This window comes from Triplophysa dalaica, chromosome 10, assembly GCF_015846415.1.
Source record: "Triplophysa dalaica isolate WHDGS20190420 chromosome 10, ASM1584641v1, whole genome shotgun sequence".
In the NCBI taxonomy this organism is placed as follows: Eukaryota; Metazoa; Chordata; class Actinopteri; order Cypriniformes; family Nemacheilidae; genus Triplophysa; species Triplophysa dalaica.
Window position 1 is genome coordinate 5,158,513 of NC_079551.1, and position 15,193 is coordinate 5,173,705.

Sequence of the window (15,193 nt, forward strand, 5' to 3'; positions counted from 1 at the left end):
AATATAACGTAACAATATATTTTCTATAATTATTGGGCATGTTAATTTATAATTTGGCATAATTCTAATAATATTTAAAATAACAATTTCATCTGTCATCAGTGTCAAGGCCCATATTGAAAAATATATACATTAACACTTGATGCAACGGCTATGTATGTATTCTCAAGTCAAAAGTCAAAAACTTTAATCTTCATAAAGTACAGTACAAGTATAATAATACAATTTCTTGATTTCTTTTCCACAGTATACAATAATTACTAGTAAATTCAATATACTTCTTATACACCTTTACCTCAATAAAACCATGGTTATTTATCAAGAAAATAAAAAAGGTACAAATTCAGCAAAACCATCTCGGCACGTTCTCTAAAGCTCGTTTATTCCTGGAAAAGATTGCTCAATTACACAATAAGACACTTTATGCAACCTGATTATGAAACTGTGACAACCCTCCGGAACACTTTGCAGAGCGGAACCATTAAACCCGATATTTGCACCTCGCGGGGCGTATGAGGTCGATGCTCGCTCAAAATTGTTAGATAAAATAAAAGAATCACTGAGTATTTCGAGAATTAACATAAATATTTTAATGAGGCGCAACGCAAGCAGGCGACTTTAGCAGCGGCGTAAAAAAGGTAAGACAATCGCCGTACATTCACACGCGCGCGTTTAATCGGCGGCAACGCGCTTTGTTAGTTACATTTTACCTCGGTTAGCACGGATGCTAACGTCAACAATAGAGAGCACCGCGCGCTCGTGCTAGCGTGCTAACAGCTAGCGCACGGTTCGCGTCTGAAATAATTTTTAGTGCTGTCAGTAAGCATAACGCTTATAATACGTTAAAATACGTCCACATATAATATATATATTTGAGGTGGTGATGATGATGATGTGTGTGTAAATTGATTTTTGAGGCTGGTTGTACGTCTGTTAGCAGCGCTTCTGGTCGGTCACTCAGTACAGTTATGTAAATGTTCCTCATTCACGTCAGTTCTAAAGAACTCAAACGTGTACGTGACATTTACACACGCATGTTATTACATATATATAGTATAGTCAACTTGGACGTAAAGGTGATGATTTCTTTGTGTTTATATGGCGACATTAAAGATTTTTTTGACTTTGAACAGGTGCTGAATATAAGTTACCTATATTATTTTGACACCCTGCCACACTCATGGCGGGGAGCTTGTTTTATGCGTTATATGTGATATTTTGGTGCTTTTTCTATACGATGGGTTCACTAAGTGGTTCACAAGGTGGTTGTTATGCAATGCGCACCGTTGAAATCAATGGGTTTTAATGGCGAGTGGCTTTGGGTCCCGAGTGAAATGTAAGTGCATCTGCTGTTTCATAATGTTTACTGTTCAATCTTCTTTAGTGAATTCAACACTTGTTTTATTGAAAGTAGCAGTTATGGCACGGCTACTTATATAGCACGTATATGGCACGTAAAGTACATGTCATCATGGTAACGATGAATGAAACGCGTATTGCATATAATTGTTATGTCAAATGTTATGTAAGCACAAACTGTTTATAATAAGGATTGGATGGGTCACACACACGTACATCTTTCACAAAAAGTCATTTGGGAAGTTGAATGCTGAAGAATTGGTCATCAATTATTAACTTACAAAGTGTGTGTGTATAGATAGAAAAAAAGAGACTTTTTGTTATGTTTAGACTGTTGGTTGTCATACAATGCAAGCGTACAGTCAACTCTCAAGGTCCAAGAGTTCTTCCCGTGAAATAGTTTCTCTTAAAATAGAGTTCCTTTACACTACATGCTTGCATTGTAAGATACACTTATTTTATGTTCAACAACAAAAAAAGAAATGACACACACAATAGAAAAAGTCTATTTCTAAAGGTACTACACAAGTTATGCTGTTACTTTGGGAATCGGATACATGGATAGATTGATAAAGATTGTTGTGTGAAGGTTGGTGCCAATGTGTGTGTGCGTGCATGAGTTGTTTTGGAACGGGTTGTGCTGTATTGTGTGAATGTGTCAGTGTGTCAGGGCAGTATGGCCTACATTCTCAGGCTGGGAAATGTAGCCTTCTTATATAACTCTGTTATGTAAGTAGGCCTAACTCTCTTCGTTCTGTTTTTTTGCTCTTTCTTTTTGCTCCTTCTTTTCCTCTCCCAGCGATGTTTTTTGATTGAAGGTCTTTGGTAGCTCTTTGTTCTCCTCTTGCTGTATTTCAGTGAGTCAAAATCTTGCTTTGAAATTTGATTGTCAGCCTGTATGATTCTGAAGTGAATCACTTGACCGTAAACTAGGTTTTAATAGTATTTATATTTTAACTTTGTTGGTGGCTGTTGCTGTAATGTTAGTATGCTTTTAGTTATACCACTAACCGTATCTTTTACATTTTGAGATTTGCACTTTGCGTTTACGTTGTTTTAACCTTCCTCAACACCTTAACAACTAGCGATCAATGTTTTGCATTTGTAAATACAATTTGAATTTTATTAAAATGTATTTAAAAACTGAAAGTTAAATAACCAACATGCATGTTAAATTCATTTCGATTGTTGATCACACATTCTGTATTTATTTGAGAAAACACGGACTCATTAAATCATTAATTTGCTTAAAACTATTTTGATATAATTTTTAAATAAATATTTCAATGGTCGCTGTGTGCAAAATCGGCTAAAGTTGGTACATTGGTTGATCATTGTTATCGGTCTGCTTTCGTTTGTGCTAGTTTGTAGCTTCCGGCTGGGTGTGTCCTGGGATTTAAACAGAAACGACCCCATGCAAAACCTTAGCATTGTCGTACCAAGGTTGTGCAAACAACCCTCACGTTTTTTCAGATGTACTTTTTGCATTATATTACAGATGCACCGATATATCAGCCAATTATCAGTATTGGTCGATAGTGAGGAAAAAATCGGGTTTATTGGCCGATACCAATTAATGGCAGATATAGCAGTGTACTAGCTTATATACTGTTTAACCGCCCTATATTCAGAGCCGATATATCCCTTCAATCAGAAGAGGACAGGCAAATGCAATGAATTTGTGCACCATATGTAAAGAAACATCACCAGTTTGATGTTCAATATTAATAATCATTATATGACTTAATAACATTCAGAAAGAAATAGTAATTTAATCTTCTTAATCGCTATTGACATTGCAGATATCAATCTAAATAACCAGTATCGGCTGAGAAATTGTATATCTGTACATCTTACATTATTGCTCTTATAGATGAAAAATGGTTTGAATCTGTATAGTTAACGTTTATTCTAATTATTCCCAGCTGACGTTTATGATTTTTGTTAATCAGGTGGTCTTGATGGTTATGTGTAAGTAATGCGCTTGGAGACCCAGGGGACGCCATGTCAGAAGAGGCGATCTCAGGAAGCGACCTGGAGCCCAGCCTTAACAGCGAGGAGGAGATGGAGGAGGAAGAGGACGGAGATAACGACGGCGATGATGAAGAAGATGCAGGCGGTGAGCCTTACAACCGACAGCTTGAATGAATAGAGGCATTAGTCTGCTGTCTGACCTAATGGGTGTTTTTGGCTGCGAATGAATTATTGATCGCTCGGTATTGTGTTTCAGCAGACCAGCTCGAGGGCATGGAGACGGGAGATCAAAGAGATCCGACCAGCCCTGCACCTACCTCACCATCTAGAGAATCCACCCCCGACCCCTCGTCCCGTCCTCCCTCTCGGACGCCCTCCTCCACGTCACAAGCGTCATCGCAACCGGGTTCTCAACCCCCCTCCAGCCCAGACAGCTGCAGCAACACATCTGCCAATGGCAAGACAAAGAAGAAAAAGTCCAAAACCTCAAAGCCCTCTCACTTGAGGAGGAACATCCGGTATTGAGTTCTCATATAAACACTTGATCATCAGCATAACATGTTGAACATAAATTAGCCCAATTGTAAAAAGGTAGTAATAAGCTCTCCTCTCTGGCTCACAGAAAGCTCCTTAAGGAGCACCAGCTTGAGGCGGGAACCAAAGCCGCCCAGCAGGAGGAGTTAGAGAGACTCCGCCGTTTGGAACAGCAGCGCAAGGACTTCCCTCTTCATGCAGGTGAGATTTACCTGTGCCAATTTTGAACACACCATATAGTGCACGTGTGCAGATTCACAACCCCTTTCCTTTGATGTTCCTCTTTAAGATATACTTTCTGGAGTCCCAGGGCTCAAAGAGGAAGTGATATGTCTGGACAGCAGTGGAGATGAGGGTGAAGCTAAAGAACCCCCGGTCCTTCAGTTACCCACACGGAGAGATGGTAAAAAGGATATTTTGTGGAAAATTATATTCCTCATTATTTGATTGGACTATGAAGAGCTACTAAAAGTAAACACCTCTGTCCAACCCTCCAGATGTGATTGAGCTGAGCTCCGGGGATGAAGATGCCCTACGGATAAGCAGCGAGGAAGACAACGATGAAAACCGTTCGGTCACCCCCGGCACGGAGGAAAGTAGCGGATCTCATGTTAACGATGCCCTCAACCTACCTGACAGCCAGGGAAAGGTGCTAGTCAATATCAATCACCCCGGAGACGATGAAGACCTGTTCCTCGCCCCACAACTCGCCCGTGCCGTCAAACCTCACCAGGTAAACGCACACCTGCTTACTCACCTGTCCAACTACATGCTGAGATTTCTCTTTTATTCAGCTTTTGCTGTATGTGTATGACATTGTAGTACCTAGCATCACCCAGAGCACCCTAGCAACCACATAGCAACATGCTAAAAACCATTTAGGACATGTTAGCAACTACATGACATCCTAACAAGCATTCACCACCCCTTAGCATTGTGTCTTTGAGATTTGCATCGGACAAGCTCCTCATGTAGTTGTTTGTTATTTATGTTGAATGTTCCTTTCTTTTTGCATTTCATCTTCATCTCAACATCTTTGGATCTCTCTTTCAGATCGGCGGTATTCGTTTCTTGTATGATAATCTGGTGGAGTCTCTCGAGCGCTATAAGAACAGCAGTGGGTTCGGTTGTATTCTGGCTCACAGCATGGGTCTTGGCAAAACCCTTCAGGTCATCTCCTTCATTGACATCCTGCTGCGGCACACTGGAGCCAAAACAGTCCTCGCTATTGTACCTGTGAGTGTCTGTCAACAAACTGTGAAAATGATGGATGGTAATATTTCCTCGCTTTAAAAATCGACTTGCGTGTGTCCTATCCAGGTGAATACACTACAAAACTGGTTAGCAGAGTTTAATCTCTGGCTGCCTGCTGCTGAGTCCCTTCCCCCCGACACGGATCCAGCCCAGGTGTCTTCTCGAACCTTTAAGGTTCATATCCTCAATGATGAGCACAAGTATGAGTACTTAAGTATTTAGTCCAAACTTTAACACAGAAGTGTTTCAGTTGCGATGATTCTCTCTTCCTTGACTTGCTCAGAAACACGGTAGCCCGGGCTAAAGTGGTGGAGGAGTGGACCCGTAACGGAGGCGTGCTGCTGATGGGATATGAAATGTACCGCCTGCTATCTCTTAAAAAGAGCTTTGTGACCGGACGCAAAAGGAAGTCCAAGAAACCTGCTGGACCCGTTATTATCGACCTGGACGAGGAGGACAGACAGCAAGAGCTCATGAAAGGTTTGTGAATCTGTTTTATCAAAACAAAGACGCACAACAAAGTCCAAATTTTCACGTTAATTTCAATTCTGTGATATTCAGGAATCGAAAGAGCGCTTTCTCGGCCCGGCCCGGATGTTGTTATATGCGACGAGGGTCACCGCATTAAGAACTGCCACGCCAGCACTTCCCAGGCCTTGAAAAACATCCGGTCACGGCGGCGTGTGGTGTTGACCGGATATCCGCTGCAAAACAACCTGATCGAGTACTGGTGCATGGTGGATTTCGTCCGGCCCGATTTCCTCGGTACTCGGCAGGAGTTTAGTAACATGTTCGAGAGGCCCATTCTGAATGGCCAGTGTATAGATAGCACACCCCAAGACGTTCGGCTTATGAGATACAGGAGTCATGTATTGCACAGTCTGCTGGAGGGCTTCGTACAGAGGTGGGTTCAAGAGCGCCACCCTAGAGGTGGTGACGAAAAAGCCATTTTATCTGTTTCTGACCTAGTAAAATCATATATATATAGTTTGATTTTAAGTTATTTCCAAATTGGATAAATATAGATGTATCAGCCTGAAAACACATCAGAAAAGTCACAGTATGCTTAAATTCTGTCTGCATTCCCAGACGAGGTCACGATGTCCTACAAATGCACCTGCCTATGAAAGAAGAGCATGTGATCCTGGTACGACTGTCTCCGTTACAAAGAGCACTCTACACTGAGTTTATGAACCGCTTTAGAGAGGCGGGAAACAGCGGCTGGCTCGGACTCAACCCGCTCAAAGCTTTCTGTGTCTGCTGCAAGGTATGTTAACTGACTGTGTTTGACCTTTTTATATTTTTGGACTGAACACTTATGCTGTTTGCTTGTACTGTAGATCTGGAATCATCCAGATGTTCTGTACGAAGCACTGCAGAAAGAGAATCTGACCAATGAGCAGGATTTGGATCTGGATGATCTTAATTCCACCGGTGGGACCCGGTGTCCCGCTCCTGGAATAAAGGGAAAGGCATCTGACCCTGCCAACAGCAAAGTGTCTATGGCTGCTATGGGCCTGAATCCTTTACAGGAGAGGGCAAATCAAGTTATTACCTATGAATGGGTAAGACCCTTTGTTTCTTCCACTGTTTTAGTTTAGTTTCACTTCTATAGTATGATTTCAGATGTCAGTAAGCTCAAGGTTGTGATGTCAATGCGCTGACAGTATTTTAAGACTTTTCCATTAGTTTACATGAATTGATCTTTGAGTTGCACATGTTTAAATAATTTTTTTGAATGTCAAAGTCATGTTTGTTCATGTTATGGCACTTCTAACATTTGTTTCAGGCCAAAGAAATTATGAGCAACTACCAGACGGGTGTGCTGGAGAACTCGGCCAAGATGGTTCTACTGTTCCACCTCATTGATGAAAGTGTAGGCCGAAGAGATAAAATCTTAGTTTTCAGGTATGATTTGTTAATTCCTCCTATTAAATCTGTAACTTTTGATTCATGTTGATGTCAGTTTGACATGGTTTGACTTTTGACACATCAAATCTCAAAGTAGATAAAGTAGCCTGCAATTTTACATTTCAGCCAGATATGGTGATATAGGGACATAAATTACGAATTACGGCTTAACAAAAAAGTTTAAGATAAGGCGAAGAACCGTCCATTGTTTGCTTTTGTCACACTTGACAGTGTACAGATATTTAGTTTTTCGTATAATCTCTCATGTTATATCCTAACCTCAGGCCGTTATCTTGTTTACATTAGTGAGTTAAGTGTCTCATTTATCTTGCAGTCAGAGCTTATCCACGCTCACGGTTATGGAAGATTTCCTCACTCGGAGGCCCATGCCAATCCAAACAGAAAGCGGTACACACAACTGGGTCCGAAACATCAATTACTACAGTGAGTTTCAGTCCATTTCTGAATTCCTGAGTGTTTAAGGGTAATGCCAGTTGAGCTATTAGTGGAACCATTGGTACTCCACAATAAAAATAAAATATATTTGAAAGATATAAATGATCTGACTTTCTCTCACTTTTTAGGGCTGGATGGAAGCACATCGGCTTCGGAGAGAGAGAGACTCATCAACCAGTTTAATGACCCGGCAAATAACCAAGCTTGGGTCTTTCTGCTGTCCACCAGGTGATGAACTACAGCAAACATGCACATTTATACATTGGGCAAATTTTTCTATCCAAAGCCGCTTAATGTGAATCAACCCATGACCTAGGTGTCGCTAGCATTGTGTTTCCAGTAATGTTTGATCAACCCAAAATCTACTTTGTTATCAAACTAGCCGGACAAGTTTATCAAGCAACCCATTTTAAAAACTGAACATCTGTTGTCTGGACTAACTGACGGTGTTGTCTTCAGGGCCGGCTGTCTGGGGGTGAATCTGATCGGAGCCAATCGTGTGGTGGTTTTCGACGCCTCGTGGAACCCCTGTCACGATGCGCAGGCCGTGTGCCGCGTGTACCGCTACGGTCAACGCAAACCCTGTCACATCTACAGGCTGGTCTGTGACTTCACACTGGAGAAGAAGATTTACGACCGTCAGGTGTCCAAACAGGGCATGTCGGGTAAGAGCCGCATTTTGCGTGTGTTTTTCTGTGCAACACATAATTCAGATATGATTTTAATGGCGTGTTTCTTTGTTCACCAGATCGAGTCGTGGATGACCTGAACCCTGTTCTTACCTTTACACGGAAAGAGGTGGAGTCTCTGCTGCACTTTGCGGAGGAGGAGCCCAATCCCAACCAAACCCAGATGGCCCCGAATGGGGACATGGAAATCGTCATTGAACAAGCGTGTCTGCGTTACCCACACCTCATATCCAAGGTACACACACACACTTTTACTTTTTACATATTTGTTCTCTGATGCTAATGTGTAAGTGGACTTGAATGTGATTTTGTGTTCATAGCATCCGTTCCATCACGAGTCTCTGCTGATGGATCGCAAAGAGCTGAAACTGACCAAAGCGGAAAAAAGAGCAGCCAAGAAGAGCTACGAAGATGAGAAACGGGCATCTGTGCCGTATCAACGACCATCTTACGCACATTATTACCCAGCCAGTGACCAGAGCCTCACCAATATCCCTGCCTTCAGCCAGAGGAACTGGTGAGTCCGTCAGAGAAGACTAAAAGTGTATACACGCATAAATAACGTTAATATAACGTATATGTAATGTTTATTTAACGTTGCAAGGTGTTTCTTTTGTGTAATTAAATGAAATGTCTTCTTCAGGCGCCCGCCCCCTCATTTAGAAGAGAAGCCTGTCGCAAGCGTGAGGCCGGTTCAGTCCACACCCATTCCCATGATGCCTCGGCAGGTGCCCATGGGCGTTCCTGGTTCAAGCGCGGGATTCCCTGTAAACTACTTACAAAAGGCCGGGGTATATGTGCAACGAGTCGTCACCACCACTGGTACAATAATAATAATCATCACTATGCATGTTTGCTTTGTGTTGAAGGCCTGAATTTTTTTACACACGGTTTCATGTATTTTGGCAGATATAGTCATCCCAGGGTCGAACAGCAGCACAGACGTTCAAGCCCGAATCGGTGCAGGAGAAAGTATTCATGTTATCAAAGGATCCAAAGGTGAGAGTGAAATAAAGGCGTTTTAGAAAATACTTACTTTAAACTTTAGAAATTCGGTCGATCGAATGAAAGCGAGTTATTAGTCACATAGTGTATTTGCTTTACATTCTTGCTTTGGGATACAGGCACGTACATCCGGACCAACGATGGAAGGATATTTGCTATACGCTCTGGAAAGCCAAGAGCGTCCGATGAGGCAGCTGCAGCTTTAGGAGGTTTTACTTTTATTAATCGATCAATTCACAAAATGTTTTACAACTTAGTCAAAATGGAAAAAGAAACTAAATACTCTTATTTTGTATTCTTGATTGGACTCAAGTTTCTCTAGGATTTTTTGTGTTTGAGAATCCAGTTCAACATTGCAATAAAGAAACTAAAAATAACTTAAAAATGCATTTGCAATGTTTAAACATTGATAGATTACCACCTCTTTATCTCACCAACTTTATCTTTTCTTTCCACAGAGGACTCAGGCTCTCCCATGCATCCTGTCAGCAACGGCCGCACGTCCCCTCAGGAGCAAAAGCGTTTATCCCCCGAAGCCCCGGCTCGCCCATCCTCTCCAGACAGCCCTCAATTGCTCAGAGAAATCCACGGCAAAGAAACCGCTTCCGCTGGAGACAACTTCACATCTTTGACAATACCCGAAGCCCCCGGCATGGACACACCTGCACAGCACAGCCGCGTCCCCGACCCGCATCGGCAGCTCAACAGCGACATCATCACATCCTCCCTAGACGTTCAAAGCTTAAAGCGGAAGCTTTCTGAAAGTCGGACATCTAAACAGCCTATCAGCAAACGGACCTCGACACCTGCCGGTGCAGCTGGAAGTTACCCTGGATTTCCTCTTGGCAGCGGCTTTGGGTTTCCACCCATGGGGCTTAACCCCTCCCTACTGGGTGCCCTGGGTCACCTAACTCCGCCCACGCTCGGAAGCAGGTCGCATCTCCTGCAGCAAGCCGGGCAGACCCTGGGTGACTTACACGCCATGTTCCCCACAGACACTCTCGGACTTGGCGTGACCAACAGCTCGCTTTCTTCGACTTGCTCTACCAACACCACCTCCACAACCCATGCTGATATGTTGGCCTCCTCTTCGTCATCAGTGCCGTCGTCATCGTCCTCTTCCTCCTCTCTCCCTCCATTTCTGATGAATCCCAGCATGGCAAGCATGCTCTCTGGTTTTCAAGTACCGTTTACCCAGCCTATGTTTTCGGGTCCCTTACACCCGAGGGGCTTAACGTCTATGTCCACTCCTGCTTCGACTGCCTCGACCTTCCTCTCGTCCTCCGGCCTGCTGGGGCCGGTTTTCAGCCACCCCAACATGCACTCCTCCCACGCTGAAAATGGAGGAAGCAGCTCGGATGATGATGTCATAGAGGTAATGGGTCAGTGAGGTACGATTGCGAAACGGAGAATCCCATTGGACGACGGTGAAATCCTATAAATCCAAATGCTGTATATGCTTGGAGTTAGGAAAGTTGATATATATTTTTCTTTACAGTAAGGGACCAGATCGCAGGGCTCCTGCAAAGAGCCCTGATCATCGATTCTCTCTCCTGGATATACGGACCACCCCCCCCCACAGAGAGAAATTACCGATACTAATGTGATTGTCTTTTCAGACTGTTTGCATACATAAGAGACGACTCTAGAGATACTTAGCCGTTTGCTAGACCCTGTAGCATCCCCAAGGATGATAAAAGACGACATCTGTGACCTTTTTTTATTTGTAATTGTAAGTACTACTACTGCTTTTTGTAAACGGTGGTCCTACATGAATATTCTTAATTGTCTTGCTCATTGAATTCGCAGACCGGGCGACGGGAGGATTCGTAACATTTGCGAAATGTCAGAAGCCATGCCCAGAGTCCGACACCACCAAGACCTTTTCTTTATCCTTTTGAAAAAACAAACACACAAAAAAACCTTAAAACTCGAATGTATTCTCATGTTAGCCTTTAAAATCGGGTGGAGGGGTGTACGTTTAGTGCGTTTAGTTCGATATTAGCCTTAAAGCAGACAAAATGGATCTGTGTTCTCATTCAATCGCGTAGCAACAAAAATCATCCGTTCCACATCGAGATAATTTTATGAATGTGTAGACTGTTATGCGACCCTATTTGCTGTTGTTGTTTTTTTGTTAGTTTTGCGCAGTCATGTTGTTAGTTGGCAGTTTCTTGTGTTGGGGCCACAAATCATGACCAAAGTTGTTCGTTCGGCAGTTTCAAAGACTATAAACGTGTTAGACTTTTGTGTTAATGTTGAGTCGTACATGCGCTCTCTGGTTGACCTGTGACTGACGAATCCCTCAGCCAATAACACTGTTCATTCTCTGTGCCTATTAGAGCTCTTTATTTTGACTCCTCCCACAATTTGAGTTCTGATCAAGTCTGCTAACGCTGTTATATAAATTCTCTGGTGTGCATTCAATATGTGATTTAGATTTTTCTCCCTAATCTTTGTTTTGTATTATGACATGTATTCATTTTTTTGACTATGTACAAATTTATTAGAAATATTTATTTATGCTGAAGAGTTATTTCGTTTTCGTTCTTTTTTTATTTTTTATACGTTTTTTTAAGATAAAAGGTCCCTCTGTCAGAGAGGTGAGGGGGGGGTTTCCCTCATACGCCATCTGTTAGCAACTCGGCAGTTGGGACCCACAATGCTGTCCCATGAGATGCGCACACGTCATCTCATGTCCCGGCATGAGGAGGAGTAGAGTAAAATGACATTGTATTTATTAAATATTGTTTTAACATAAATAAACTTGACTCCTGTATTGAGAATACGGTTCCATCACTCTGTCTCGTTGCGTTTTTTCAACTTTTTGTAAAAATAAAAATCAGTTATCGTGTTTGAAAGTGTCTCCTTATCTTGATAAAAGATAAGAATAATGATTTATAATTTAAGTTGTTGGGATTTTGACGAAAAGATCAGTCTGACTTCAACACAAATAGATATGGAAAGTACGCTGTATTCTTATATTTTCAAACAGAGATGGCGATAAAGATGGCTAAAGTTACGGATTGCTGCTTTATATAATAAAAAGAAAAACAGTTGCACAAGAAATTACTAATTATTTATATTAACAGTTAAATATACAAAATAAAAATGTATTATAAATGCTTTTTTTTAGTTAAACGGAATAGTTTAATTTGTATTGCCGAAAAAATTACACAACCCTCCTAACAACAAATAATTAAATGATGACATTCATCAATGTATATATTGTTGTACAACAAACTGTCAGAATGCATTTAAGGATAAAAAAAGTTATACAAAAATACATTGAGTCTATTTATAAATCAGTTATAAAAATGACAAGTAGTTACAAAGCACTGTGTATCTTCTCAGATCTACAATTACAAAACAAAATAACAAATAAAATGTCTCCATTAACATGGGTCAGTAGCTCGCAGCTCAATGCTTGCAAATGAAAATGTCCATCTTTAATTTCCCAATCTTCAACAATCTCAGTACTGCTGTCGTTTCTTGGCCATATACGCATTTGTTACCTGACTCATAATAACCAGAGCGCACAATATTGGGCAAAGGGCTGCCAGGTACCAGACATACCCGCTCACATTACTGCTGAACCATGCAGAACACAATCCTAGAAACAGACTGATGCTGCCCAGCAGGTACGTCAGTAAACCTGAGGTGGCGTGGTAGCGCTTTAGTTTTGCCAGTGACCAGCCTTTGGCCAGTTTGGGATAAAGCAGAGAAAGGGCTCCCAGAGACTGCAGCACGACAACAATCACAGTTACCAAACCGATCAAACCGTGCCATGATGTGAAGTGTGGCTTCTCATTGAGGTTCTTATTGTAAGCGATGGCGATCAGACCCACAATGGCACAGAAGACACAGAGACATTGCAAAATCCAGTGTAGACGCCCTTTAGTTTTGTGCTTCAGCTTTCCAACTGGAGAGGAATGGGGATTGAACAGCAGAATGGCTTCGGTCATGAAGAAGGAAAACTGTGTTGAGGAACACAGATTCATCAGGTAAATATAAATTAGATTTTCTTTATTAAAGGTAGTTTTTATGCTAGAGATTTAAATCCTGTACGGATGTTTAACATGATACTTACAGCAAGGGTCATTAAGAACGGATGCCAGGAGAACAGACCTGTTGGCAAATATACTGACTTTTATTTGGAAATGTACAAACATTTTACGCATAATATGCATTTATACTCTCTTTTATACAAATGAGCATTTTATTCATTATTTTACTTCGTTTCCAGAATTTATAATCCGTTTAACTTAATTGCATAAAATAAAATGAACAATAAAAGGAAAATAATAATCAGATATACCATCAGATTGAATCTCTTTTAATAAAACATAAACCTCAAATTTTGTACTCCCACGTTTAATTTTTTTACATAATAACACCTCTATGACGTCATTATAGTCCGTAAAAGGTGTGGTACACCAGGACTTTAAACTTGTGTGCATAGACTAAGTAAAGAGCAAACATATGATAAGCCTTTATTACTTTAAGAAGATCAAATATTTCTATGAATTTATATTCCTGAACCAAAATGTCTCATTAAAAGTCCTCATGTGTTTTATTGTACTCACTGGATCCAGGTTTGGACAGTACAGTTATGAAGCCAGTGAATACAGCACACGTCACATGTGTACAGATGCCGCACAATGTCCTGCTGTAATAGTACAATTTAGGCTCCGATTCGTGACGCGACGACATTTTATTCTTCCGCTAGACACCTCAAATGAAGTAAAAAGGTTACAAATCTTCATATACAGGTAATTTACACACATATACAATCACGTTATTGATATATATCGGCTTGAATCCATTTAAACTCCTTTCAAACGCTGAAAAATTCGAGACTTCCGCTTTCAAATCAACTTGCCAAGATAAAAGTCCTGTTACGTATTCAAGCCGAATCCTCTGTGATTCTAACAGATTTGAACAGATTTTAGCTCCAATTACCAATCGCATGCACACGTACAATAAATGTAAGACTTTTATTAAGTTCCCTTAACATCCGTTGTCTCCTTTACACGTTTAAGTGACTTTTATTTTGGCAATAGTTGTAAATAATTGATTCCAGATTTTCTCTGTTCTAGAAATTCCTGTGGTCATGTTGACGTGGGATTTCATGTATTTCCATCTCTTGACCTGCAGGGGTCACACGTTTTTCCTGATTAAAAATAAATCACAATTCATTGTTATCCGTCTATCTGGGACTCTAAATTATCTCTTAAAAATAAGCACTTCTATTTTTTTATTATAAAAAATAATGACACTAATCTCTAAAAAATATTTTTTGTCATTTTTCTTGTGTGGGTATGTTCCTTTATTCATAGAATTACGTATAATCTATAAAGAAGATTTATAAATAACATGATTTATAATGAATAAATTGTAATGTTTGATATTTGCATATTGATACATCTCATATTCTATAGAAGCCTATTATATAATTGGGGGTTCTGAGACTTAAATATCTAAAATAGTTACCAATGAGAACAATATAGTGATTGTTCAGCAAAATATCGCGGTAATTGGAGAATCAGACATTCACAGCCAATTACTGGATTTTTGTCCTCTACATAGCAGAATTCCTGCCCGTCCTGTGACTCGCTGGCCTTCAGCCAGACTGAACAGAGCACAAAAACCTTCTTATCTCCTACAGTGGGTCCCCATCCCTTCCTGCAGATACAACATCCGCTTGATGTCTAAAACGGTCCCATGTTGAATCAAGTCCCAAAGAGTTGTGCCAACCTGCATGTGTATGTGTTCATTGTCAACACTACGCAATTATGCAAAAATACATGAAAGAATAAATGAAGATATTCAATTATTTTATAAAACACCCATAATGCACCCACAGGTTCAGAATATAAATCCAGAGGGTTCGTTTCTAATCCCGTATGAAATTATGTCTGCTCTAAATCGAGAGCGACATCTGTAGTAGGACAGATCACGTCAGATTAAGCGTTAATCTGTCTGGCGCGCATGCGCAGAGAGAGCAGGTC

At 40.9% G+C, this 15,193-nt stretch overlaps 2 protein-coding genes across 6 annotated transcripts; one reads left to right on the top strand and one right to left on the bottom strand.

The window, feature by feature from the left end:
- The first annotated feature begins 480 nt into the window (after positions 1 to 480).
- Positions 481 to 11,981, top strand: rad54l2 (RAD54 like 2). Of its 5 annotated transcripts, none has more exons than XR_008907626.1 (23): positions 481 to 638; positions 3,312 to 3,478; positions 3,590 to 3,851; positions 3,956 to 4,068; positions 4,157 to 4,270; positions 4,365 to 4,600; positions 4,921 to 5,103; positions 5,188 to 5,321; positions 5,405 to 5,601; positions 5,683 to 6,025; positions 6,211 to 6,388; positions 6,462 to 6,686; positions 6,911 to 7,029; positions 7,367 to 7,476; positions 7,617 to 7,716; positions 7,948 to 8,153; positions 8,237 to 8,412; positions 8,498 to 8,694; positions 8,821 to 8,999; positions 9,087 to 9,176; positions 9,302 to 9,391; positions 9,641 to 10,914; positions 10,992 to 11,981. XR_008907626.1 is itself a non-coding variant. In XM_056758152.1 (23 exons), the coding sequence occupies exons 2-22, from the start codon at positions 3,364 to 3,366 to the stop codon at positions 10,570 to 10,572; spliced, it is 4,299 nt and encodes a 1,432-aa protein (XP_056614130.1). In that variant the 5' UTR covers positions 481 to 638; positions 3,312 to 3,363; the 3' UTR covers position 10,573; positions 10,681 to 11,981. The 5 variants fall into 5 exon arrangements, 4 of the variants coding, with proteins under 4 accessions (XP_056614130.1, XP_056614127.1, XP_056614131.1 ...); XM_056758152.1 differs by having other exon boundaries at positions 9,641 to 10,573; positions 10,681 to 11,981; XM_056758149.1 differs by having other exon boundaries at positions 9,641 to 11,981.
- Positions 11,982 to 12,182: 201 nt separating this feature from the next.
- Positions 12,183 to 14,079, bottom strand: LOC130429534 (transmembrane reductase CYB561D2). Its single transcript, XM_056758159.1, has 3 exons — positions 13,769 to 14,079; positions 13,273 to 13,310; positions 12,183 to 13,159 (listed from the first exon to the last, which is right to left on the bottom strand). Exons 1-3 carry the CDS (start codon positions 13,893 to 13,895, stop codon positions 12,656 to 12,658), a joined length of 669 nt encoding a protein of 222 aa, XP_056614137.1. The 5' UTR covers positions 13,896 to 14,079; the 3' UTR covers positions 12,183 to 12,655.
- Between the last annotated feature and the right edge of the window lie 1,114 nt (positions 14,080 to 15,193).